At 42.2% G+C, this 25,800-nt stretch overlaps 1 protein-coding gene across 1 annotated transcript; it reads left to right on the top strand.

Moving 5' to 3' along the window:
- The first annotated feature begins 1,739 nt into the window (after positions 1-1,739).
- Positions 1,740-23,991, top strand: GET4 (guided entry of tail-anchored proteins factor 4). The gene is made up of 9 exons (XM_084641296.1): positions 1,740-2,042; positions 13,317-13,395; positions 14,004-14,085; positions 15,102-15,251; positions 16,748-16,886; positions 19,014-19,154; positions 19,236-19,311; positions 19,703-19,775; positions 22,645-23,991. Exons 1-9 carry the CDS (start codon positions 1,876-1,878, stop codon positions 22,731-22,733), a joined length of 996 nt encoding a protein of 331 aa, XP_084497422.1. The 5' UTR covers positions 1,740-1,875; the 3' UTR covers positions 22,734-23,991.
- The last annotated feature ends 1,809 nt before the right edge of the window (positions 23,992-25,800 follow it).

The following is a 25,800-nucleotide window of genomic DNA, read 5'->3' as shown; positions in this document are numbered from 1 at the left end:
AAGAAGAAATTGGTTTTTGCTCCTAATGACGTATAAACAATGAACATTTTATTATTTTTTAAAAGGGAAGGGCATGAGCAGGGAACTGGAGAGTGAGAACTAGAAATTCAGATCTCCTTTACCCTGGAAGTCTCAGGTGACTGAAGGGCTAGTAAAATTAACCTCACAAAAGAATGAAAGCTGAGCAACTAAGGACAGGAAGTTTTAGACAGACACTTCATTTTTGCTGCAGCCTAAGAATCCAGTTATGTCTGCTTGGTCACCAATGACAGAGAACCTGTGAATTTTGCCATATATATGGACCCTGATGCCGTGCATTGTGAGTTGGCTTTGCTCTAGTCCTGTTTCCAAAAGGTGACCATAGTATGAAATTTTTTTTTTACCATCAGTGTGCCATGAATGATGTATAATTGTATTGACAAAACTGTCTCCACACCGATGCCCCATTGAACTCATGATTAATACACAATATTGGAGAAAGTTTTGTAAAAGATTCAGCGTGACTTGAGGTAAGGTGAGTTCACAAATACACTTGGCACTACACTAGGTAACTCGGGAGGGTGGAAGACCATGAGTGTCGAGGAAGCCCTCCTGCCCTAGGCCCGGATAAACCAAGGCCCCTTTGCTCCTTGAACCCTCTGTGATCCTGCATAACACTGAGGAAGCTAGCACACAAACAGACAGGTTTGCACACGACTCGTCAGCCAAGGCCAGCTTCGGCCTGGGAAACAGATAGATATGGCAGAAATGTTTAGCAAAAACCAGTAACAAATAGAACCAAGTAAGGCAAGGCTCGGGCAATGCTACTGAGGAAAAACACAACTGGCTGCTTTAGCTGATTGGCTACTGTATTGTATGGGGCAACAGGTAATTGGTTGCATAAGCTTGTGTAGTGAAGTAGGCAAAGGTATAAAATGTATACTGGAATCTGCATGCGCGGCTGCAGGATTTGAGACAGCTCAGTCTCCCTGCACCCTATTTGGAGCTCCAAATAAATCTCTCTGCTTCTCCACCCCGTTGTGGTCATTCGTGCGACACACACCGGGCAACAAACCCAGCTGTTGCTTGCCTCGGGCACTCTGTGCCATCAACACCTCTACTCAGACACTCTACAGTCCCCCCCCCCAGCAAAACCAGGCTTGATGTTCCTCCTATTTGTGAGGTTACAAAAAGCACCTGTTAAATGAATAGCGAAGCAGAAGGGCACCCAAACAAGCACAGGTGTCCTGGGACACTTGGGGGGAGGGATAGCTCAGTGGTTTGAGCATTGGCCTTCTAAACCCTGGGTTGTGAGTTCAACCCTTGAGGGGGCCATTTAGGGATGGGCCAAAAATTGGGGATTGGTCCTGCTTTGAGCAGGGGGTTGGACTAGATGATTTCCTGAAGTCCCTTCCAGCCCTGATAGTCTATGATTCTATGCACCTTTGCAGCAGCCTTAGCCTTGGCTGGCAATCCTGTCAGAGGATCCCATTGCTCCCTCCAGCTGAGCCCTGGCCTCACCAAAACCATCTTCCACTCCTACCTTCTCTCCACCCCCCCTTGCCCCCCCCCCCCGCATGCACCTTCCCTCCCCTCCTCCTCGCTCCATCCGCCCTTCAGCCCACGCTTTCCATCCACGCCCTTCTTTGCGATTACCGCCCCTCCCCCATAGCCGCCTTCCTCCCTCCCCCGCCCATCGCCGAGTCACGTGGTGTGGCGTCGCCACCGCGAAGCTGCGCTGCGCTGCGGGCACTGGCCCGCCCAGGCTGCCGTCGTGCTTGGTGGGCGGGGCTGACGGAAGCCGGCCCGGGTAGAGAGCAGCTAGGGCCTGCGTGTAGCAAGGCAGCTGCGGGGCCGGGCCCGTGTCTCTCTCTCCGCCCGCCCCTCTCCGCATCAATGGCGGCGGCGATGATGGCGGCGGCGGAGCAGGAGGCCTCGAAGGGCGGCGGCGGCGGCGGGCGGAACCGGGGTGGGGTGCAGCGGGTGGAGGGGAAGCTCCGCGCCAGCGTGGAGAAGGGCGAATACTACGAGGCGCACCAGATGTACCGGACCCTCTTCTTCAGGTACAGCCCGGCCCGGCAACCCTCCCCCCGGCCCGTTCCAGAGCCTTCCGACCGCACACTACCCTGCTGCCCGCGCGCCCCGCCAGGCTGTTGGACGCGCGGCCTGCCCGTCTCTCCTACTCGCCAGCTGATTGGGCGAGAGCGGGGAGGTGCTCACCGTGAGGGGTAGCGTGAAGTGCATAGGGGAGGCGGAATTGAGGGGAAGGGGGTTGCGGGAGGGGTGAGAATAATTCCCTCGACCCGCCGCCCTAGTTCGTCCCCCCGCCTCGGGAGGTGGGGGGGTGGGCTGGAGTCTGGCTGGGGGGAGTGGGGGTAATGAAGGGGGGCTGGAGTCTGGCTGGCGCGGGGTGGGGAGGGGCTCTTGGCTGGCGGGGTAGGTTTGAGCATTGGGCCTGGTAAACCCAGGGTGGGTGAGTTCAATGCTTGAAGGGGCCATTTAGGGATCTGGGGCAAAAATTGGGGATTGATCCTGGTTTGAGCAGGGGGTTGGACTAGATGACCTCCTGAGGCCCTTTCCAACCCTGATATTCTATGAAGTGGGGCTGGAGTCTGGCTTGCGGGGGAGAGGGACTCTTGGCTGGCAGGGGAGGGGGCAATGAAGGGGGGTGTTATAGTGCCCCGAGACTCCCCGGGCAGCAAGTCTGGAGACTGGCCCCCCATCTCTAACCTACTCTGGGTTGGGGCCACCCATTGATTGGTGGGGTCTTGTAGTTAATGATCATGGGCTACCCTCCACCCCGAAGTGATTGGCCTGGGAGGTAAGGCAGCTCCTGGCCTAGCTCTTCACCACCACTCAGCTGTGGCGTGATGGGCGCTTGACCTCTTGTGGAAGGTCCACACAGACCTGTAAATCATGGGCCCCTCGCCTCCCATATGTAAAAATAGTCCCATTATTTAACTTCTCTTCTTTTTGTACTCTACTGCTTTGCTAGGCTGTCATCACACTCATCTAGAAAGTCCCACATGATTTCAACAACAGTTAGGCCCAAAAACAGATGCAGCTTGGTTTTTCATTCTCTCTTCCTTTTCTGGCTGTTTGGCACTGCTCATAGACTTGCCTTGGAACAAGCAGGATTGGAGAAAAAGATTCCTTACTCATTTCTTCTTACCCCTGTTGTGCCAATTTGCTCCAGCATCTTGGCATCCTAAGGCCAGCCCTGTTGGTAGGGGTCTCTTCTCTAACCAACAGAAAGAGAGGTAATGATCAAGGTAGTGTTGCACCTTTTTCTATTGAGATGCATAAATGGGTTAGTTACATTGTACCCCATCCACCTTCTTAGCTGCTGTCATTCCTTTTTAGGGATGTTTAAACTTAAACAAAAGGATGAGGTCTCATTTTAAGATGGATCAAAGAATGTGAGTTCATGAGGGGCGGTTTCTTGTCAGTTATTTAAAGGTTAAATATATTAAAACAAGCTGCTGAAGGACTTAATTAACATTTGCTAAAGGACTTTGAGATCCCCAGATGGAAGATAGACTAGTAGTACAGTGTGTTAATATTATTAGTGTGATTGAATTAGTAGTTCTGCAGTAAACCTCATGATGGGTAAAAGTTAGCACCTGGTGGTAACTTAGGATATTCCTAGCACCTGTAAACTCTTCTTTTACTCTGAATTTTTTTCCTTTTAATTGTCATTCATATGTAAAAGTACACTGCAAATTTCTTCAAACCTGTCATAAAATTACAGTTTGAATTTAAAAAACAAAACAAACATTGATCAATATTTTAATTAAAATACACAATGGAATCCCCCATTTTAAGAGTAAAATTATTTAAAATGTGCCTTAAAATGAATCCACAGTGAGGGTCTCTCTCCAAATGGGTGGCTTGGCAGGTTGGCTTTTAATCACAGATCAGATGTAATTCTGGCTTTTGGATGTCCTGATTCTAGTGTCATTGACAGATTATCAAACAGAACTTGATTTGAAGACTCTTCAGAAAAAACATTGATTTCTTACCATGTTTAGTCAATTTGGAAATTTTTTTAAAAAGGCAGGTATTACAGCACAACTCTGCGTTTTGTGCCTTGTCGATTAATGAGTAATGTAACAGGTCTGCTTCATGGTACAGTATTTGTTCTGTGGTATTACTGCTTTGAGTACATGGCTGCTGTAATCTTGAATTGTCATCTACTGGTGGTAAGACTTTATTATTAAGCACTCTTTTGCATTTATATATATATATATAATATCAGAGTTGGAAGGGACCTCAGGAGGTCATCTAGTCCAACCCCCTGCTCAAAGCAGGATCAATCCCCAATTTTTGCCCCAGATCCCTAAATGGCCCCCTCAAGGATTGAACTCACAACCCTAGGTTTAGCAGGCCAATGCTCAAACCACTGAGCTATCCCTCCCCCCTAATATTAGTCTGAGTGACTAAATAGTACTCAGATGTTTAAAAGTAACAATACATCTCCAAATACTTCTGTTGACATCATTTATGTCAGCAGAAGTCTATCTTTAATTTTGTTGCAGAAAAGTTTAGATTGTGACATTGTTTTTCTTTCTTACACAACTTGTAACAAGCACTCTTTTCTTTCATAGTAATTTAAAGTGCAGTAACTTGCATCCTGGCTCGAACCCATTGAATTAATTTAACATGGGTAGATCAGGCATAACACAAGAACAAGGAGGCATTCAGTGAAATAAAAAGTGGTAAATTCAAAAATAATAAAAAGGAAATACTTTTTCATAATAAGTCATAACTAAACTGGACCTTGCCACAGGAAGTCATTGAGGCCAAGAATTTATCAATGTTCAGAAAGGGGTACCACTTAGGAATAACAAGAATATCTAGAGCTGATATAAAGAAAAGGAGGACTTGTGGCACCTTAGAGACTAGCCACAAGTCCTCCTTTTCTTTTTGCGAATACAGACTAACACGGCTGCTACTCTAGAGCTGATATAGTTAGTGCTAATAAATTTTGGAAGAGATACTAAACTTTATGGTTTAAACCATTCCCTAATAGAGATTAGACTGAGACCTAATTAAGGTGGACAAATTATCCATTTCTCCCTGCTTCAGGGTTTTTACACCTTCCTCTGAAGCATCCGATACTTGCCACTGTTGAAGACAGGATAGATGGAGCTCAGGTCTAATCCAGTGTGGCAATTCTTATGTTCCTATGAATGTACATACTTGGGTCTCATTATTAATGTACAGGTTTCAGAGTAGCAGCTGTGTTAGTCTGTATTCGCAAAAAGAAAAGGAGGACTTGTGGCACCTTAGAGACTAACCAATTTATTTGAGCATAAGCTTTTGTGAGCTACAGCTCACTTCTTTGGATGCATTATTAATGTAGGTACTGACTGGTTCAAACACATCTAGGTTTCTGACTCTTGAAATTTCAAGTCAGACTTCCAGGTTTAACTTCAATGTGATAGTCAAATTGGCTTACGTTTTATTAGTTCTCATGGACACTTTGTTTAATCTGAGTAAACCATCAAGGTCTCATTTACAGAAATGTTTCCATCCATTTCTACATTTCCCTGCTCCCACTCCACTGTAATCTATAATAATGGGGAATCTTATAAAAGATAAAGAACAAGAAGCATTATCAATTTAATTCATTAATTGACATGGCAGATACAGTGCTTAGTTTCCTGTGTTGCTTTCTTAATAACTACAGTTGTGATCTGGAGAGTGACTATACAGTATCATGAAGTGAGAAATTCTATTTTTGAAAGATTTGAAGGCTTAATTTGTCTTTAGCTTTTGTAATGTGCTCATTTCACATCTGAATAAACCTGCACGTAGAATTCCACTATGTAACTGTGCAAATACGCACCACTTATATTTTGATAAGCGTAATGCAGTACATTAGTTATGTCAATACAACTATTTTTTTAAACAATTTTCATTTTAAAATGGTATTATTTTGTTTGTCCTATCTTCAAAAGAAGGAATTTAACTGAGCTTTTGGCAGGCACAGAATCCCTAATACCTTCCATTTATAGTTATATGCTTTAATGATAATTAAAATAGACTTGTAAGATGCTGCTTTAAATAAATAAAATTGCTACAAGCTTAAGTGGTTATATTTTCCACACCTAATCATAGGTGTCTTCCTGATTTTTTTGGTATTTTACTCCCCAGGCAGTGACCTTGAAAGGCAATGCTTTGGGGGCAGTGGAATAGGAAGCAAGGAACTGAGAAAGAATCTTGTATTGTTGAACTGTCAATATTAATGGGTCTCTAGAGTTCACTTAGCAGGAAGGTGGTGTTACAGTGCAGTTTGCTTGTAGGAGGAGGAACAGAGATACTCCTATTGGAAACAGGTATTTTTGTCCTGTCTGGTCAGAGGGAACATTTTACAGTAGGTTTAAGAAATAGCAATCTGGAGGGATAGCTCAGTGGTTTGAGCATTGGCCTGCTAAACCCAGGGTTGAGAGTTCAATCCTTGAGGGGTCATTTAGGGATCTGGGACAAAAATGGGAGATTGGTCCTGCTTTGAGCAGGGGGTTGGATTAGATGACCTCCTGAGGTCCCTTCCAACCCTAATATTCTATGATATTAAAAACAACAAACAGCCATTATTCAAAATATGAATAGCCAGGATTACAAAATCCTCACTTACATACCTATTCATCTATTCAGTAAACCAATCTCTGCTATACGGTAGAGTCCACAAAAAGTCTCTTTAGCAGCAGTCAGATGAAGGTAATCTTTTAGTAAAAAAAAAACAAAAACAAAAACACACAAACAAACCAAGGACCAAAATAATTTGGAAGGCATAGTATGATCAAATAAAAGTGAAATCACTGGAGCATACAGTATATTAAAATTCTGTAAGTATTGACATTTAAGCATGGTCAGCCTCAGAAATTTAGCTGAGAGCACAAAATCTCTGATCTCTTATTTATCTGTCTGGCTGAAAGATTAGTGGGAATCCAGGAAGGTCAACTTTGGCCTTGTCTACACTGGACAAGTTTCTGCACAGTAAAGCAGCTTTCTGCGGTGTAACTCCTGATGTGTCCACACTGCCAAGCTACTTAGTGCGCAGGAACTGCGCAGTTGCAGTGCTGTTAAAAAAAAAAAAAAAAAACAAAAAAAAACAAACAACATCCCAACAAGAGGCGTACAGCTTTCTGCGCCAAGGCTACAGCGCCGCGGTCCCAGTGTAGACACTCTGGTCACTTACAGTGATTGGCCTCCGGGAGGTGTCCCACAATGCGTGTTTTTGCCACTTTGGTCATCGGTTTGAACTCCGTTGCCCTGCCCTCAGGTGACCAACCATGAGCCCCACCCCTTAAATTCCTTTGGAATTTTGAAAGTCCCCTTCCTGTTTGCTCAGTTATGCATGCAGTGGTCTCAGCACATCTTTCTGGGTGACCATGCCTGCTCCACGCACCAGGCGATCCCCCACTTGGAGCAATGCCGAGCTGCTGGACCTCAGCAGCATTTGGGGAGAGGAGGCTGTCCACTCCCAGCTGTGCTCCAGCCGTAGGAATTATGAAACCTATGGACAGATTTCACAATGCATGACAAAAAGGGGCTATGACCGGGACACACTGCAGTGCAGGGTCAAAGTGAAAGAGCTGCGGAACGCCTACCACAAGGCGCGGGAGGCAAACTGCTGCTCCGGTGCTGTGACCAGAAGCTCCTGGCTCTACAAAGAGCTGGATGCAATACTCAGTGGCAACCCCACCTCCCCTGCGAAGGCCACTGTGGATACTTCGGTGGCTCGCATGTCAGTCGAGAGTGGACCGAGCCAGGAGGAGGAAATCTTGGACAAGGATGTGGAGGGGGACTCAGAGGCAGAGGACAACTCAGAGGTCAGAGATGCATGCAGCTAGGAGCTCTTCTCTATCCTGGAGGAGGCTAGCCAGTCACAGCTGTCAGAGCTTGGCGAAGATCAAACAGGAGAGGAGGTCTCTGGTAAGTGGCTTTGATTTTGGGAACCGCTGAAGCGAGTTGGTGGGGTTAGGAGGGTTGCAGAAAGTGGGCTTGTGTGTATATGATGTGCATACCACCACATGCCTATTCTGAGCGGCGGAACATGGTGTTGATTGACTCCCTCACTTCGCAGGAATTTGCCTCAGAGATCTCCACAAAACTCTCATGGAGATACTGGGCAATCCGCGGCTACTGGTTCTTTGGCAGAGCTGCTTTGTTTCTTGCCCCATTAAGGGTAACTTTCCTGCACCCCTCTGCTGTCACTGCAGTAGCATTGCTGCACACAGGTGAGCCACATTAGGGTCAGGGTGGAAGCCGCAGTCATGGAGAAGACCCTCCCTTGATTCCCTGCTCACTGTCAGCAGCAAGATATCTTCCATAATAAACGCAGCCTGGGGAAAATGTGGGGACAGTAATGATCATAAGGCCCGCTCCTTCCCCCCCTCCCCCCCCAGTGCTGCCTCTCCCCCAAAAGCCACATGTCCAATGTCCAGTCCTGGAACATTGATTTCCCCTGCCGTTACTCACCATTTTTGGGGTCTTGTGGCTCATGTGTGCTTGCCTGGAGTCAGCCTGTTAGTGACAGGTATGTGAATAGTGGCTGTGTTTTAAATCACTGAATCAGTGGTCTGTATGTTGCAAACAATACTGCTTCTGTAAAATGTTGTATTTTGGCTTCAAAGATATGACCTTGGGAGCCCAGGCTCCCATCTGAAAGGCTGCACAGAATTAGGAAGAGGCCACAATAACTAAAGAGGACTTTCTGCGTGATGTCATGATGCACTCCGCGGCTGAAAAACAAGAATTGAAGGAGTGGCAGGATAGCGAGAAGAGGGAATGAAAGGAGAATGTGGTGCGCCAGAACAAAGCCACAGAGCGGCTCTTAAACGTTATGGAACGCCAAGCGGACACGCTCCAGGAGCTACTAGCACTACAAACCAAGCAGCTCTGCGCCCGCCCTCCCCTGCAGCCACTGTCACAAAACTTTCCCATGTGCCCCCCAGACACCACCAACACACTCTTATCAACCTCCTGGCTCCAGTCTGTACCCACTGAATTCCACTCCAGCCCTGAGGACTTCCAGTACCTGCTGCACTCAACACCTGTCCCTCTGCAGTTTAGCCCTGCTGACATACGGTACCCGCTCATTGTACTCCAAAGGAGAAGATTGCATATGATACCTGGACATACACAAATCTTTAACCGTCCTGGGACCCCCACCTCCTCTTGGGACCCTCCCTTCCCTCATCCCCCACAGTGTTGATGTTTTCCTTGTTTGTCTCTCTCCTCTGGTTGTTGTTTTTTAATAAAATAATTGTTTTGGATTGAAAGCCATCTTTATTCCCTTCATTGAAAGCAAAACAGAGCCCTGCAAAGCAACAGGCAATTTTCTTAAACCTTTATAATGCATCGTCTGCACCAATCACATCCTAGCATTACAAGCACTCTGCTCCTGAGCATAGCAACAACGATTAGTGGATTTCAGCTTCAAATTGCTGCCTCAAGACATTGCTGATCCTTATGGCCCTGTGCTGCGCTCCTCTAACAGCCCTGGTCTCTGACTGTTCAAATTCAGCCTCCTGGTGCTGAGCCTCAGTGGTCCAGCTTTCATCCTTCCCTTCACCAATATTATGGAGCATACAGCACACAGCTATAAGCATAGGAATATTGTCATTGTCCAGGTCCAGCCTCCCATCTAGGCAGTGCCAGCAGGCCTTTAAACGGCCAAAAGCGCAGTCAACAGTCATTCAGCACTTGCTCAGCCTGTTGTTGAACCGCTCCTTCCTGCTGTCAAGGTTCCCTGTGTACGGCTTCATAAGCCACAGCATTAAGGGGTAGGCAGGGTCTCCCAGGATCACAAGAGGCATTTCAGCTTCCCCTTCTGTGATCTTCTGGTTTGGGAAGAAAGTCCCTGCTTGCAGCTTCCTGAACAGGCCAGTGTTCTGAAAGATGCATGCGTCATGCACCTTTCCGGACCAGCCTGCATTAATGTTCGGGAAATGCCCACAGTGCTCCACAAGCACCTGGAGAACCATAGAGAAATACCCCTTGTGATTAATGTACATAGTGGCTAGGTAGTGTGTTGCCAGAATTGGAATATGCATGCCATCTGTTGCCCCTCCTCAGTCAGCGAAGCCCATTTGTGCAAAGCCATCCACAATGTCACGCACGTTACCCAGAGTCATGGTCTTTAGGAGCAGGATGCGATTAATGGTCCTGAACACTGCCGTCAACACGCGTCCAACGGTGACTTTCCCACTCTGAACTGGTTAATGACTGATCGGTAGCAGTCTTGAGTAGCTAACTTCCCGAGTGCAATTGCCACGGGCTTCTCCAATGACAGGGCAGCTCTCGTGCTTGTGTCCTTACACCGCAGGGCTGGGGTGAGCTCATCACACAGTCCCATGAATGTGGCTTTCCTCATCCAAAGTTCTGCAGCCACTGCTCGTCATCCCAGACGTGCATGACAGTGTGATCCCACCACTCAGTGCTTGTTTCCTGAGCCCAAAAGTGGCGTTCCACTGTGGTCAGCACCTCCGTGAATGCTACAAGCAGTCTCGTGTCGTAGCTACTATGCGTGGCGAGATCAATGTCACGCTCCTCTTGCCTTTGTAGTTTAAGGAAGAACTCCACTGCCACTTGTGACGTGTTAGTGAGAGCGAGCAGCATACTGGTCAATAGTGTGGGATCCATTCTTGCAGCCTGAAGAGGCAGAGCGTGCAGTATGCAAACCACTGAAAGCTGACACCAAATGCAGACAGAAGCACAGGGATTGCTGGGATGCGAAGCAGTGCATCACAGGGCATTGGGACAGGACCCAGGATGCCCTGCAACCCCCTCTGCCTTCCCACAACTCTTAGCAGCTCTTCCTCTTCGGCTGCTGTGTGGGATAGCTGTCCAGAGTGCACTGCTCCGAATACCGCTGCAAGTGCCACAGGTGTGAACATGCTATTGTGCAGGCAGCTGACAGTGTGAACACACAACAGCAGTTTGCCTTCAGCGCTCTCTGAGCAGCACTGTAACTGCCGGCAATATAACTCTGCCGCTGTAGACATACCCTTAGAAAAGGTAATCTTGTCTCAAATGTTCTTTTGAGCACCCAAGACTACTTAAACCAATGGCTAATATCCTTCAGGGGTGATTTCACAGTTGACAAGTATTCTAATCTAGAATGAGGCAAAACAGGTTTGTGAATTACAAGACCACAAAAATAATTCCTCATTTCTCTAAGATCCTATTATCACGTGTAGGAGATAATTCTAAATTAAAAATGCAGTAAGACTATCCAAAACCTTTAGCTTTAGAGAGTGGTGGATGTTGTCCAGGAGATTGTAATGACAGCAGTATGGTAATAATCACATCGTCTTATGATGGCAATTTTGGAATGAAGGGTGGTAGTTTTTTGGTCTCACTTTGAGTTTTTAATATTCATTTTTAAATGAAGCTAGAAGCTGAATTGTTGAGCAGTTGGGTTTTGAAATATGAAGTTTCTAAGGCTACGTCTACACTTGCAGATGTAGAGCACTGGGAGTTAAACCAGCCCTTGGAGACAGCAGCAGGGAAGATGCTGCTGTGTGTTCACACTGTGCTCCTTGTGACTGGAGCATGTCCACTTCCGCAGCTCTTGCAGTGCCACAGAGAGCAGTGCATTGTGGTAGCTATCCCAGTGTGCAAGTGGCTGCAGTGTGGTTTGGAAAGGGTTTGCAATGTGTAATGGGGGAGGCACAGCATCACATGATGCAGGATTCCCAATCCCATTGTTCCATGAGCATCCTACTAGATTGCTAGCTGCTTTTCAAATGAGGGGGTGGGGAGTGTGACAGGAAGTGTGTTGTGTGTACCTGGGGGGAGAGACGGTGTGTTTTGGGGGGCAGAGTGTGTCAGTATGCTATTTTGTAAGTTCAGATAACAGTCGGGGAAGGGGGAAACCCGACATCAGCCCCTCTCTTTCAAACACATGCCTCTGCAGCAGGAGCATTCCACCGTAATGGTTTGCTTTGTGTCCCAGAGCAGATAAGCGTGGGTGTTGTCAGAAACTGAGCTTTGAAAGGGGATGGCTGCAGACATGCAGCCAAGTTCAAAACAATGACCAGAGTGGCCACTTGACTTCAAGGGATTATGGGACGTTTCTGGAGGCCAGTCACAGTGCAGTAATGCAACACATCGTCCACACTGATGCCACGGCGTTTCAGCCAAGGCGCAGAAAGCTCTATTCTTCTCATGGAGGTGGATTACCAGGAGCACTCCAGCTGCGGGGTCTAGGCGCTCTAAGTGCCTTGCCAGTGTGGACACCTCAGGAGTTAGGGTTCCCAGGTCTGATTTAATGCACTCCAACTTGCAAGTATAGACAAGATCTAAGACTGTATTTGCTGTCTTTGTAAATAGGTGAAAGTGACTGCTCAGATTCTTTGAAATATTGCGTGGTAACTCTTTCTGATTGCTGTCACCTTTGTAGATACTATCAAAGCTTCGCTAATTTGGCTCTACTAAGGATGATTGCACTTCCCCGTGTCCTCTTGTATAGTAGCCAAAAGTAGTAATGAAGGAGACTAGAAAAGAGTGAGGAGAGACTGGGAAAGAGTTGAGTGGAGATATCTCAGAAGCTGGGAATGAGCGACAGGGGATGGATCACTTGATGATTACCTGTTCTGTTCATTCCCTCTGGGGCATCTGGCACTGGCCACTGTTCGAAGACCAGATACTGGGCTAGATGAACCTTTGGTCTGACCCAGTAGGGCCATTCGTAGGTCTGTGATATGCAAGCTTGTCTTGTAATGGCTCAACTGTATGTTACAGTGCTGGATAGCATTTATACTGAAAGCACTTTAAACTTCCATATATTAATTGATGTAATAGGACATGGTGGAGACATTCATTTATTATTCATGTAATAAGAATAAATGTCTTGTGCATCATACCAGACTTTTGGGTGCTGTCCCACTGTTCCAAGAGAGTAAGAATATTAAGTTTTATATTTAAAAATTTTGTTAGGGCAAAAGTGATAATGTGATGTTCCAAAGTTCCATTATAATTCCTTGTTTTCATATGCTTCCAACTGTTGATCAGTTCTCTCTTTGGGACTAACTTTTGGGCGAGGACCAGGAAAGGGAAATTATTATTTTTTTAATATTTATAATCGGGTCCATTCATATACTATATGCTTTGTATACAACCAGCTTTATTGTAGTTTTCACTTGTCTATACATTGATTTTTCCAATACAGATATGCATCTTTGAAAATAAATCTTTGTGTCACCTTGTGCTTCAAGTAATATTAAATTAGTTCCAAATTCAAGTGATTTTGAGTATATGCAAATCTGTCGCTTAATGATACTTTGTCTCAAGAATTTTTTGCTTTGCTTTGTTTCTATTTGCAGGTATATGTCCCAAGGCAAACACATAGAAGCAAGAGAACTGATGTATTCAGGGGCACTGTTGTTCTTCAGTCACAGCCAAGTAAGAAATCCTTTTTTTTTTCCAAATTGTTTGAGGGTTAAATGGTGACTCATTAGTGCTAAAAGTTTTGGGCTAATAAGCAGTCTAGGGCTTGTCTACACTCGGACAATCAGAAAAGACAAATCAACTAAGATCGTGAAGCAATACACAGGTTAAAGCACATTAAGCCCTTCTGTGGTGTTACTTAGTTCACTTAGTCCTTCTTCAAGGATTTGGTTAATTCGTCTTAACTTTCCTGAATGTCCCCATGCAGACAAGTCTTTTATTGTGGGATGTTGCTATGTCGTCTTTTCCCAGTGCACGAGTCCTGTGTCTTTTCTGTGTAGAGATGAATTGCATTACTTGTAGAGACTTTGACATTCATATGTGTCCACACTACATTTGCAACCTAAGCTAGTTGTGCTGCATTTTGATGCAGGTTTTTGGTTTACTTTATTAAATTACTACTACTTTTTGTGAGGGTGGAACAGGGTTAATTGTCCCTTTTCCATCTGAACATTTGTCTGCTTTTCACAAAATGCTTTGAGCATTTTCTTGATCTTTTTCTAGCAACTAATGATAGCGTTAGCACTAACCATACATTTCTTGGTTTTGTGCACATTTTGTAGCAAAACAGTGCTGCTGATCTGTCCATGCTGGTTTTGGAGTCCTTAGAGAAATCGGATGCAAAAGTAACAGATGAACTACTAGGTGAGATTATCTCGTTGTGTTTAGTTTGACAGAATTTCAAGTGTATTTGCACTTCAGAGAAATTTGTGTTATCAGAAATGTAATGTTGTCCTAAACCTTCAATTCCTTTCATTGTGCCATGAGTTGTGGGCTCCTGTTTTGCTAAGGGGTTAATTTAGTTCCAGAAGTGACACACACACAAAACTGCTGGAAAAATAATGGATTCTCAGTAATTGATGTGGCTCTCAGCATACGGACATACTTTGAGCAAACATCACTATGTTTTGTAGGTGGAGTATGATTTTTGGCATTGTCCTCTCCCCAGCACAGGAGCGACAAGTATTGTCTGCACAGTAATTGACCTCTCCGCCGCTTTGATGGACAGCGGCTTCCTATCCAGTCAGTGTGGTGATGTGTGCATTGCCCGCGGGTCGGCCATTTTGTCAAAGAAACTTTGCTTGTCGGACTGTCTGATTCGGTAAGCGTGCAGTTCATAAAGCCCTTCTTGTGAGCTGCCCAGCTGGAAATCATATGAAGAGTCCCTTCCACATCAACTCCTGTTCTAGGGGCCTGCGGACCAACTGGAGAATGGGCTAGGGAATGCACTTGGTTTCCATAGATTCAGTCTGGCATTTCACTCCACAGTCCTCCGACAGCCCTGCTCCTAATTACAGGCTTCCATCCCTGATACTTCTTATGACTGGTGTGCACCTTCCTAACTGAAGCCTTGTCTCCTCACTGGAACTCCCTGACAGCAAAGGAACATCTATCCTAAGCCATGGGACATGGGAAGCTGTTCCTACCTAGTGCCAGTTACTAGGCAGGGTATGGTTTCTGGCACTGCAGCGGAGAGGTCAATTGGATGTTACTGATTTACAGAGCTAAGATTGACTGTTACACATGGAAGTACATTGTTCAGTCACTCATTTAAGAAGAACAAGTAATCTTTCAAGATGTTTTTACAAAGGTTTACTGATAACAGGAGAAACTTTGCTTCGTTTCTGGTAATGTTAATTGCATATTTGTATTGCTTCTAGAAAACTTGGCTAAAGTGTTTAGTTTGATGGATCCAAATTCTCCTGAACGAGTAGCTTTTGTGTCCAGAGCACTGAAATGGTCCAGTGGTGGATCAGGGAAACTCGGTCATCCAAAACTACATCAGTTATTAGCCATCACGTTATGGAAAGGTAGGAACAATTGATTTTGATCATTTTTGTAACACTAATATTCTAAAATATTTTAAGATAACTATATAAATAACTCATTTTTTCACCCTTAAGAAAATTAAAATATCACTTTGTAAAGATTGGGTTTGTTCTTTTCTTATTGTATAAGTTAAAATTTTGCTTGACAAACCTATTGCAGAGCAGAGCACAGAGTGAGGCTTCCACCTGGTGCTCTAGTAAACCCAGGCTAGTCGCAATAGAGTTTAAGACACTACCATTTAGAAGTTATTTCAGTGTCTGCTATTTAAAAGGGGGAAAAAAAACAATTTCAGAATTTATTGTGGTTTCATTATGCATGAAATCAAATGTAAAATATGATAAAACAGGTGCATAAAACTCTTATTTCAGTCATAGATGATGAATGAATTAAGGTGTGTTTTATATATACAGTACATACGAACGTTAGTTTGAGAATAATTGAACAAAAAGTCACTTTCTCTGGTGTCCCATAGGTCTCTACCAACACCAGTATACTAAGTGAACTTTCTAACGAAACAAAATCAGACCCGCTTTTCTGCAGCTCTGAAGTCCGGTTGTTAGTCAAAAATAGTAAACTTTACCCCTTGGTCAAAAGTTGAGACTGCCTTTGTTTGATGTGCTGTACTATTTCTCAGTGGCGTAATTGTGTGAGTTATTTGTTGGCATTTGATGGGTATTGCTGTTGTCAGCTGCCGAGTGAGAATATTTCTGAAGCATTAGTGTTGGTTTCTCAATGAGGCTTCAGCAGGAGTGCGGATATGATGGGCAAAGGAAACAGCATGTACTTAAAATTGAGTGTCCTCAGACTAGAGCAGATGACTTGCTATCCGTCCACAGATGACAGTTTGTATGTTCTTAGGTCATATCTTTTGAGACTTTAATTTGAAAAAGGCTGGATTATTAAAACGGGACTTTTGGGTTCAAATTATAATTAATATCATGACTATGATATATCATGGCCATTGGCTAGAATACAGCTTTTCCAGAAATGAAGTTCTGGTAAATCTTTTTATTTTCTATTAACTTTTGCTAAGGTTTAGAAGTAACTTAAGTTTGATAGTGGGAGTGGGTCAGACTAAAATTAGGCAAAACCTCTTCTCCACACAATTCAAGGTAAGGGCATTTGAGTTTAAGATGAAACGTCTTGCCCCTCATCTCACTACTGGTAATAATACATTTAATATGCTGATGGTCGAGATTGTAATTTGGTGTATTTGAGGAGTAAGACCAATTTAGACAGGAGAAGCAATGTCTGAATACAAACAGTTTTTAAATATTACTGATTCAAAATATATTTAAAATGAATTTGCAAAGACAAATAGCCATTTCCTTGTATTTGTTTTGTATATACCCATGTTTACATAACAGCCCACATGACACATCTGTTTGGAAAAGGAACAAACCTACCAAATGTTTTTGAATTAAGCATAATAAACTGAGTTCTTAACAACTGTTTTCTTTTTGTCTTTCTTCCGTAGAGCAAAACTATTGTGAATCTCGGTATCACTTCTTGCACTCCATGGATGGCGAAGGATGTGCTAATATGCTAGTAGAATATTCATCATCCAGGGGATATCGCAGTGAGGTGGACATGTTTGTAGCTCAGGCAGTCTTACAGTAGGTGTTCAACATTTATTTGTAATAAAAGTGTTTATTGTGCAAAGTGTTGGCTTAAACTGTTTGCATTCTGGAGTCTGGCCTCAAGTGAAGTAGGGTAACTGTTAGTTAAATATATCTTTTTTTCAAAAGAAATTGTAAACGTGAATAAAGTTTCTTAGTCTTTTGTATAGTTAATGAGATGGAAAAACTTTTGTATTTTGATTCAAAGATGATATGTGACCCATTCCCATAATGTATATATTTGTGTTTGTAAAAACAAACAAAAAAAATCAACACCCCAACAAAAATTGACAGTGAAGATGTGAAATCACACTAACTATTGGGAGAACTAAACTAATCCATCTGAATCGAAGAATAGCAACCTCATCATTAAAGTAAAAGGTCTCCTTTTAAGAGGATATATTAGTGCCCTTATGTTAAAAATGAATTTGTAATCATTTGTAAGATCCCTTTCTTCTCTTCATAATACCCCCAATGTTGAAATATGTCCTTGTCATTATTATTCATGTGATGGTAGTGCCCAGAGGCCCAGATCATTGTATTGCAAACACAGGAGGCTGATGTGGTCCCTGCCTGGGAGCTAAGAATCTAAGCATTACTCCTTTTGTTCTGTCAAGCACGTTCAATGACAGTGTAGGGTACTTCAATGAGTTGAGTTATTGCCAGTTTCCTAAGCTCATTAAAGTATTTGTTTTATAGGGGGAAGGAATACATATAATTATGCAGCTTTACAAACTGATATGTCAAATACTTTGATTTACTAGCCTGGACTGTGTCAATTTTAACTCCGTTTTAACTAACACGCTCTGAAGATGAGCAGTTCCCAGGCTGCCTGCCTAACTGCCAGCAAAAATGGCTTCTCTTTCATCTGTCACCTCTAATTTTTTTATTATAATAAGCCTCTAATATGGCAGGTTGGACAGGTTGCTTTTGTCATGCTGAAACATTTCTCAAACCTAGTCTTTCTGCTTTTACTGAAACATTCTCCAACCTGTAAACTGGAGCAGTTCCTTATGGGTTTCCAGTACAGGCAGGGCAATTACATATGTTGAAAGGCATTTATAAAGGTATATTATGCCAAGCAGTATTTATGCAACTAAATCTTTTACTGACCTAGATGTATAGCTAGAATAAATCTTACAACATATGTGGAGTTATCACAAGCTATAATCCTATGCAAAATAGATGTTGTAACTTCTTGGTCAGTAGTGAACAATAATAATGAAATAATAATAATAAAACCTCACCATGTCGAATGGTTCAGGCTAATACAGAACTGAAAATGAAAACGCTCATTACAGCCTTCTCAATACTTGCTAATATTGGCCACCTGAGCAGAAAGTTGCCAGTATGTGTGTGGGTCTTTTGAAGACTATGACTAGAAATAACTTGGCATTACTCAAGAATCAGATGATCTTGGTCATCAATCAGTTAATTAACTAGCGACAAATTCTGTTTGAGAATCTGACTGTATTTACTTAAGATAGGACTTGCAGACATTTAGACTCAATAAGGACAGAATTTGTTTGAGGTACTAGTACTGAATCACTACCAAGAGTAGAAGAGAAGTTTTATTTGTCATTCAAGATTAACAGATGTACACCAAAAGAGGGGGGTGATTATTTTGGATATCAGGAAGAATGAGGTATGCGCTGAAATTAAAATGTATTTCCACGGGATAAACTTTTGGCCACAGTAAGGACCGCTCCAGTTAACTTGAATTATGCATAAAAAGTAGCATCCATTATAGTTTTTAATTGTGCTTCTGATAGAAGTTGAATAAAGTTGGACAGAATCATGTCTTCCTTTAGATTAACTTTCTCATTAACTATTACTATCTAAAATAATAGTATAACTCTTATTAATTTGCAAATGTTTCTGGTGTTCTTTAAAGTTGTTTAACAATTTTCTCCGTGGCTGATTTTAAGCAGTTGCTAGAGCTCTTCATTTTCAGTTAATAGAGCTTCTGTTATTAACTCCTCTATTGAGCCTGATGTAGCTTATTTAAGTTACAGTTATTGTAGATCAGTCTGAACATTAGACTTTTTTTTCTTAGTTTAAAAGAAATTCTTGGGAGCTCCCAAATACCATTTTTAACATCTATTTTACTGCTTCTTCTTTCAGATTTCTCTGCTTAAAAAATAAGACGAGTGCATCAGTGGTTTTTACAACATATACACAGAAACATCCTTCAATAGAAAAGGGGCCTCCATTTGTACAACCGTTGCTAAATTTCATCTGGTTTCTGTTACTGGCTGTCGACGGGTATGACTTATTACTTTGTTTTTAATTAACTTTTTTCATTTTGTGCTAAGATTACATTTTGTGCTTTTGTTTCCTTTCTAGAGGAAAACTAACAGTATTTACAGTATTGTGTGAACAGTATCAGCCTTCACTGAAAAGAGATCCTATGTATAATGAGGTGAGTTGTCAGTAGCTAGTTGTAACGCAGTCCAGTAGAATTGATTAAATAATGCCTTTTCAACATAACATACACACGTGCTATATTGTGAAGCCTAATGAAATGCAACAGATGACTTTTTATCAGGGTTTTATCAAATGGGATTGATACTCTGCAAAGTGTTTGTCAGTGGAACAATATGAGGTTTAGAAAATTGCCTTTTGAGAATGCAGTTACGGTAATTTATTAATTTAAAGCACATTGTCTTGATGATTTTTTTCAAAAACATTTGTTTACTCTGCAGATTGGAAAGAGAAGTTGTGTTGCTAGAAAATTATAGGGTTTGACTTCTCTTATCTTAGATACTTTGACATGTATAAACAATTAACATCTGTTTTGTGTGTCATTTCAGTACCTAGATAGAATAGGACAGCTCTTCTTTGGAGTTCCGCCCAAGCAGACATCATCCTATGGAGGATTACTAGGTAATTTATAACAATGAAATGTCTGTGGATACAACGTCAAATCTTTTTGGAAATAGTACCAGTCTACGGACTATTATGCATTGTATTTGGCCTAATTTATTAAATTTTAATTTATGTACAGTGTCTTTGACACAAGTAAACATAGATAAAATTAGTCACCAATATAAAATGAATCAATTATACTTGTAATGGATATAAAGTTTGTAAAATCCTCACTTCGGGTTAAAAAAGGGAAGAAATGGTATAATATCCCTATAAATATTAAATTTGAGGTTAAATAGTAAATTGAAAAGTAAACCCTCTTGCTAAAATTTATGCATTGGCTTAACTTGAAGCATGTGAGTATTCCCATTAATTTCAATGGGAATATTCATTTCTTAAAGTTGAGTACATCTGGAAGTATTTGCGGAACTGGGACCTTAGAGAGAAGTCTAATATTTTTCAAAGTAAGTAGTGTTTGTGTAGAAAATGTTTTGTTTATGCATGAGGAATCAATATTGATACAGTTTTTTTCTACAAAAGTCTTATTGGAAGAAGAAATCAAAACATCAGTTACTAAGTACTGTTCACTTTTTTGTTTGTGTTTTTTAAATCCGAATGGAACAAATTGAACCACAATATATTAAAAAAAAATCATTGACTACAATATTTTCCCATGAAGAAATAAGCTCTTCCTCAGAAACTTCTTTGGCTTATAATAAATACCTGTTTAATTCCTTTATCTGGTACCCAACGTTTAGTAGAAAATATCACTATTGTAGTTGATCCAGTATGTAAACAGGTTTCAAAGTAACAGCCGTGTTAGTCTGTATTAGAAAAAAGAAAAGGAGTACTTTTGGCACCTTAGAGACTAACCAATTTATTTGAGCATAAGCTTTTCATGTAGCTCACGAAAGCTCATGCTCAAATAAATTGGTTAGTCTCCAAGGTGCCACAAGTACTCCTTTTCTTTTTATGTAAACAGGCTTTCAGAAGTTTGAATCTGTGAGAGTGAGATGGAGGACATGCGAATGCTATGTTATAAACTACAATGTTGTTTCCCAAGATTCATTCCTGTATTTAAGGCAGATGTTACAGTGTACATCTGTTCTGCCTTTCAGTGCTTCCAGCAACTTTTCCAGGGTTAACGGAGGCAACTTCAGTAAAAGCTGGAACCTAAAAAGCATGTCAATAATCAATCAATCTGATATATGTAAAAACTTTTAATTTCTCAGATGTCTTTTTAGGGCCTGGTCACTAAAGTGCTGATTGTCCTCAAATCCCACTGAAGTTAGAATTGTCCATATTTTACTCCTGACAGAATTCTGCACCCATGAGGGGGTGCAGAATTCATGTGGCCTGCATATTTCTGTGCACCCCTGCACAGAAAAGAAATCTGTGGGGGAACACATCTCTTCCCAGGCGGCGCTTCTGTTCCAGCGTGCCTGGAGCAGCTTCAGAGATGCAAATCACTGTGGGGAGGAGGGGACTTGACATGCTTGCCGACAGGGGAGATGTTGATCGCTGTCAGGGGACAGGGCTGGCCACCAAGTGAGAGAGACTCTGTCCCTCTCTCTTGATACTACCGCTCAAGGGGGATGGAGGAGGGTAGGTCTTTTTGTTATGCAAGAGGAAGGCTCCGTCCCTGAGGCAGAAGTGTAGCTGCCTGCCTGCCTGCCTAGTAAAATGTAACTTCTTCAGAACTGAAAAAATAATTAAATATTAGTATCATGTTACTGAAAATGGTTTGTTTTTATGTTAAAGAAAATAGCTTTTGTAAAAAACCCCACATTTTGTTAATGTTTCTGTTGATGGTTAATTGATCTTCTCTGAGGCAGAAATGTAGCAACCTGTCTGCATAGTAACATTATTAATTATTCTACTGTTAATTATCTGTTCCCATTCTCAGTCAGTTCCTCCAGGAACATAAAAACCTGTAAAAATTATAAGGCCCCTACATTGCCAGAGTGATGTAAAGACAGTAAGGGAATCAGCTAGGAAGATCTATGTGTTTTCTCACTTTTTTCCTGTGCCAAAGTGTCACAGTGGGGTTAGATTTTTACTTACCCATTTAAAAAAAGAAAAAGAAGACTTTTGAGGGCAAATAAAACTTTTACCAAGCAGTCAATAAAATGTCAGGACAATCAGAACCAAGCCCCTTTCCAAAGTACCCAGCTAGGTCCTTTTTATTGATGATAAAATGTTTTTCACGTGGTGTTTTTAGAAATTGGCCTTGTTTTTAAAGAATTATTAATTCTGAAGTAAAATTTTCCATATATCTGTAAGTATCTGAATAACTTAAAGCAGGGGTGGCCAGCCTGTGGCTCTTGTGTAGGCACTGACTCCGGGGCTGGAGCTGCAGGCGCCAACTTTCCAGCGTGCCGGGGGTGCTCACTGCTCAACCCCTGGCTCTGCCACAGGCCCTGCCCCCACTTCACCCCTTTCCACCCCCTCTCCTAAGCCTGCCACGTCCTTGCTCCCACTCCCCCACATCCCCGCCTGAGCCTACTGCATACTACAAAACAGCTGATTGGGACATGCGGGGAGGGAGGGGGAGGCACTGATCAGCGGGGCTGCCAGTGGGCGGGAGGTGCTGGGAGCGGGGTCGGGGGCTGCTGACGTATTACTGGGGCTCTTTGGCAATGTACATTGGTAAATTCTGGCTCCTTCTCAGGCTCAGGTTGGCCACCCCTGACTTAAAGGGACATAAGAAACACTGATTGGGCCTACAGTGAACCCTACTGTGAAACTGCTGTAGTTTGAGGAATACCTTTTAACTTCTCTATTTAGATTTTTAATTATCCACTCCATTACAGTAACAAACTTCAAAATAATTTTACTCCACCAGTTTTCCAAAATTAAAATTTAACTATCCTGTATTTAATTATAGGAAATCTTTTAAACAGTCTGATGGGAGCTGGGGAAGATGATGATGCAGAAGATGGTCAAGAAGATAGCAGTCCTATTGAACTTGATTGAATTTTTTTCATTAGGAGCTGCATGAATTTGGCAATTTGATAACTCAAAAGACAATTTCAGAATTTGGATCCTGCAATTGTTTCTCAACAACTAAAAGGGCTCCTCTGTTCTGTTAAAGAAGGTTGCTGAAATGTTTTATGATGTTTGGTCTATATTATTTATGTAAAAAGAAATAGCCAATAGAACTGATTGGAATGATCATTATCAGACTTCCAGTATGCTGGCCGATGGCTTTGATTAAGATATATAGTCTTCTGCAGTTTCAAATGCAGTATTCCCTTTTTCACAATGACACAAAATAAAGCATAAACATTTGTTTGGTGCTTTACATTTTTAAACCAGTTTTGTTTTAGTTTATTATGAAAAATGCTTGACCTTTGCTGTCACAAAGGAATGTCTTGAAAGGCAGGATAAATAGTTGTATAGCTTATCTATAAACCCAGTGCCAAAAGTATTTCAAGACAACCCAGAGAGAGTCTAATTAAACGTGCACATTCAGGAAACTTCAAAACCACACACGCATCCCTGAAATTCATTCCTGTCACAGCAATTAGTATAATTTGCACCATCCAGAACAATTCTGTGTATCTAAAATCAGTCTCCAAATTACACCATTCTTATACAGATGTTCCTTTAAAGTAGTTGCTCACCTCTCCTCTGATAAGAATGGATCATTTGAATGTAGATGATTGGCTGCTAATTAGACCAGACTTTCTTAGCCTTGTTGTTTTATACATAGATATTCAGCAGCTAAAAAACCTCCTCCAACACACACTTTTTTTTCTTTTAGAATGGAGTCTTTTAGGTTTAGGTCTGTAATAGTGCGTAAAGGTGACAGTTTGAGGTTTTGTTTTAGTAACCAAACAAAACCACTACATTTGTTTGCTATAAGCAGCACATGGAAAAAATCTTTGCAACACAATTCTATTTACAGAAAAGGAATACTGCAAAACTATCAGTTCTTTAAGATACAATATTTATTTTTATTGGGTGGTTGATTCATTTAACGCTTTATGTAAAAAAAAAAAATAACCACAAACTGCATTAGGCATAATAATTCTCGTCTCCTTTCAATGCAGTGCACCACGTGATAGCTGTATGATTAAAAGATGAAATCGGGGAAACACTTTATTTTTTCACATCTAAAATAAAAGGCTTAGATTAATACACAGTGATCATGCATGGGGGGAATAATACGTTTTTATTTACTGTAAAAAAAAAAAAAAGAATTTAAAGGAGGACTTTGTGTTAATTGTTGAGTATTAAATAAATACTTTATACTGGGATCTGCTGCACTGTTGCTTTTTGCCAGTTTCACAATTGGAGGTCTCATATTTTTAAGGCATTTTCCCCTGACATAACCATTGATTATGCAGTTCTCATCTTAGGCTATGGATAACTTCTGCAGTTCTGACTTGCTTCATACTTCCAGAAGTTAATAGTTGTTCATTAAAACTAGTTCTGGGATATGGTTGCTACAAGTACAAACTGACAGAGTTCCTCAAACTGTGTCAGGCAATCAACAGGAAGTTTGTATATTCATGCTTTCCAGCAATCAAGCTCTGCTTCTTGAACCGTTTTCCGCCTCCTACCTTGATTAGAGTTGGTACAATGGGAAGCAATCCTGTCTGTTAGGTGGTCTTAGACGGCAATTTCCCTTCTGTTTGCTTAATCCTTTTTGTTTGCTGGAAATTTAAATGTATTTCTCTGAATAACATGGATCAGGAGACGATCCACAGTAAACCCTATATGATAACACAGGTCTCCCTTACAGAAGCATTCTGGGTGATCTGGGAAAAATGCTTCAAACCATATTCTCAGGTGCCAGTTTTTGCTGGCTCAGAGATGCAGCCCATGACCGTCCGAGATAATTGGCTCTGTGGACGGCTCTAGGGACACGTGTTGTGTAGCCTCCCTTTGCAGACTATCTCTGAAACCCACCCTATACCCCTCTTTTTCAGACAGTGCACCACGTCTTGGTGGTGGAGCTACTCAACATATCCTGAACAATCCAGAGTTCTGGATAATATAGCTTGGGTAACTTTACCAAAAATAGAGGGTGTGGATCTGTACTCTGACACACAAGCTTAGCAGTGACCCCAGTAGTATTAATGCGGAATAACTTCCCAGTGTATGGAATGCGGGACAATCTGATGTCTTCTTAAGTCACTTTGGCACTTGTGAAAATCACACCCAAATGATTGTGGGATTCTTAATGCTGGGATGTTACATGCAAATCAATTATATTTAAAGCAAGTGCCTAGTTTAAGTGAATTCATTGCCAAGTGCAGAGGGAATAACTGTTGGAGCTCTTTCAAATACGGTATAACCAGGATCCCCAGCTTCCTGAGAAACAAATTTGAAAGGCTCTGAGCCTGCAAAGAGATTCGTGGAGGTGGGCTTCTGCAGCGCCCAACTGAAGTTAATGGGCCTCTATGCATTATTTTTGTAGGATTGATTGGTGCTTTAATGATAATTTTTATGGCCCCCATGTACTATAAATGACTAAATTATATAGCAACACTCCTTGTGCAGCAGAGCTGCACTAATGTTAAGTGGTTATGAAATCATTTTGAATTGTGACAGGAATACCACTCCTTAGGAGGGGCATCTTTTTGGACTCTGTAGCCCTCTGAGAAGAGGGGGTTGGAGGAAGAGTGATTTGCAGGGAAAGGAGGCACATGGAGCAACATGAGGAGCAAAAAATAAAATCTAACACTTCTGAGAGAAATAAACTACCACTTGGTATTCCATTCAAGGTTCCATTTCTATGGGGTTTAGGTGCTCGGCTGGGCACCCACCATCTCCCATTGCTCTGCAGCCAAGACAGTGCTTTGGCCCTTTCTGGCCACTGCCTCTGAGATGATGTCATAGAGCAGGGTCTTTTCCCGTTTGCTCTTCTGAATTGCAAAGCTCATTTTTCTGCCTCCTGCTTTGCCCATTCCAGGCTACCAGTGCAGGACAGGTACAAGAAACCCAGAGATCTTTCTCTGGCTTTTGCTTTGCAGTGCTTTACCCCTGTCTAGATGTGTTCTCATTCCCTGTGGTGTTTCACTGGGTGGAATAG

Source organism: Lepidochelys olivacea, assembly GCF_965140295.1.
Source record: "Lepidochelys olivacea isolate rLepOli2 genome assembly, chromosome: 10".
NCBI classification, from domain to species: Eukaryota; Metazoa; Chordata; order Testudines; family Cheloniidae; genus Lepidochelys; species Lepidochelys olivacea.
Note: the sequence above shows the minus strand (reverse complement) of the source record. Positions and strands in the feature narration are given on the sequence as shown.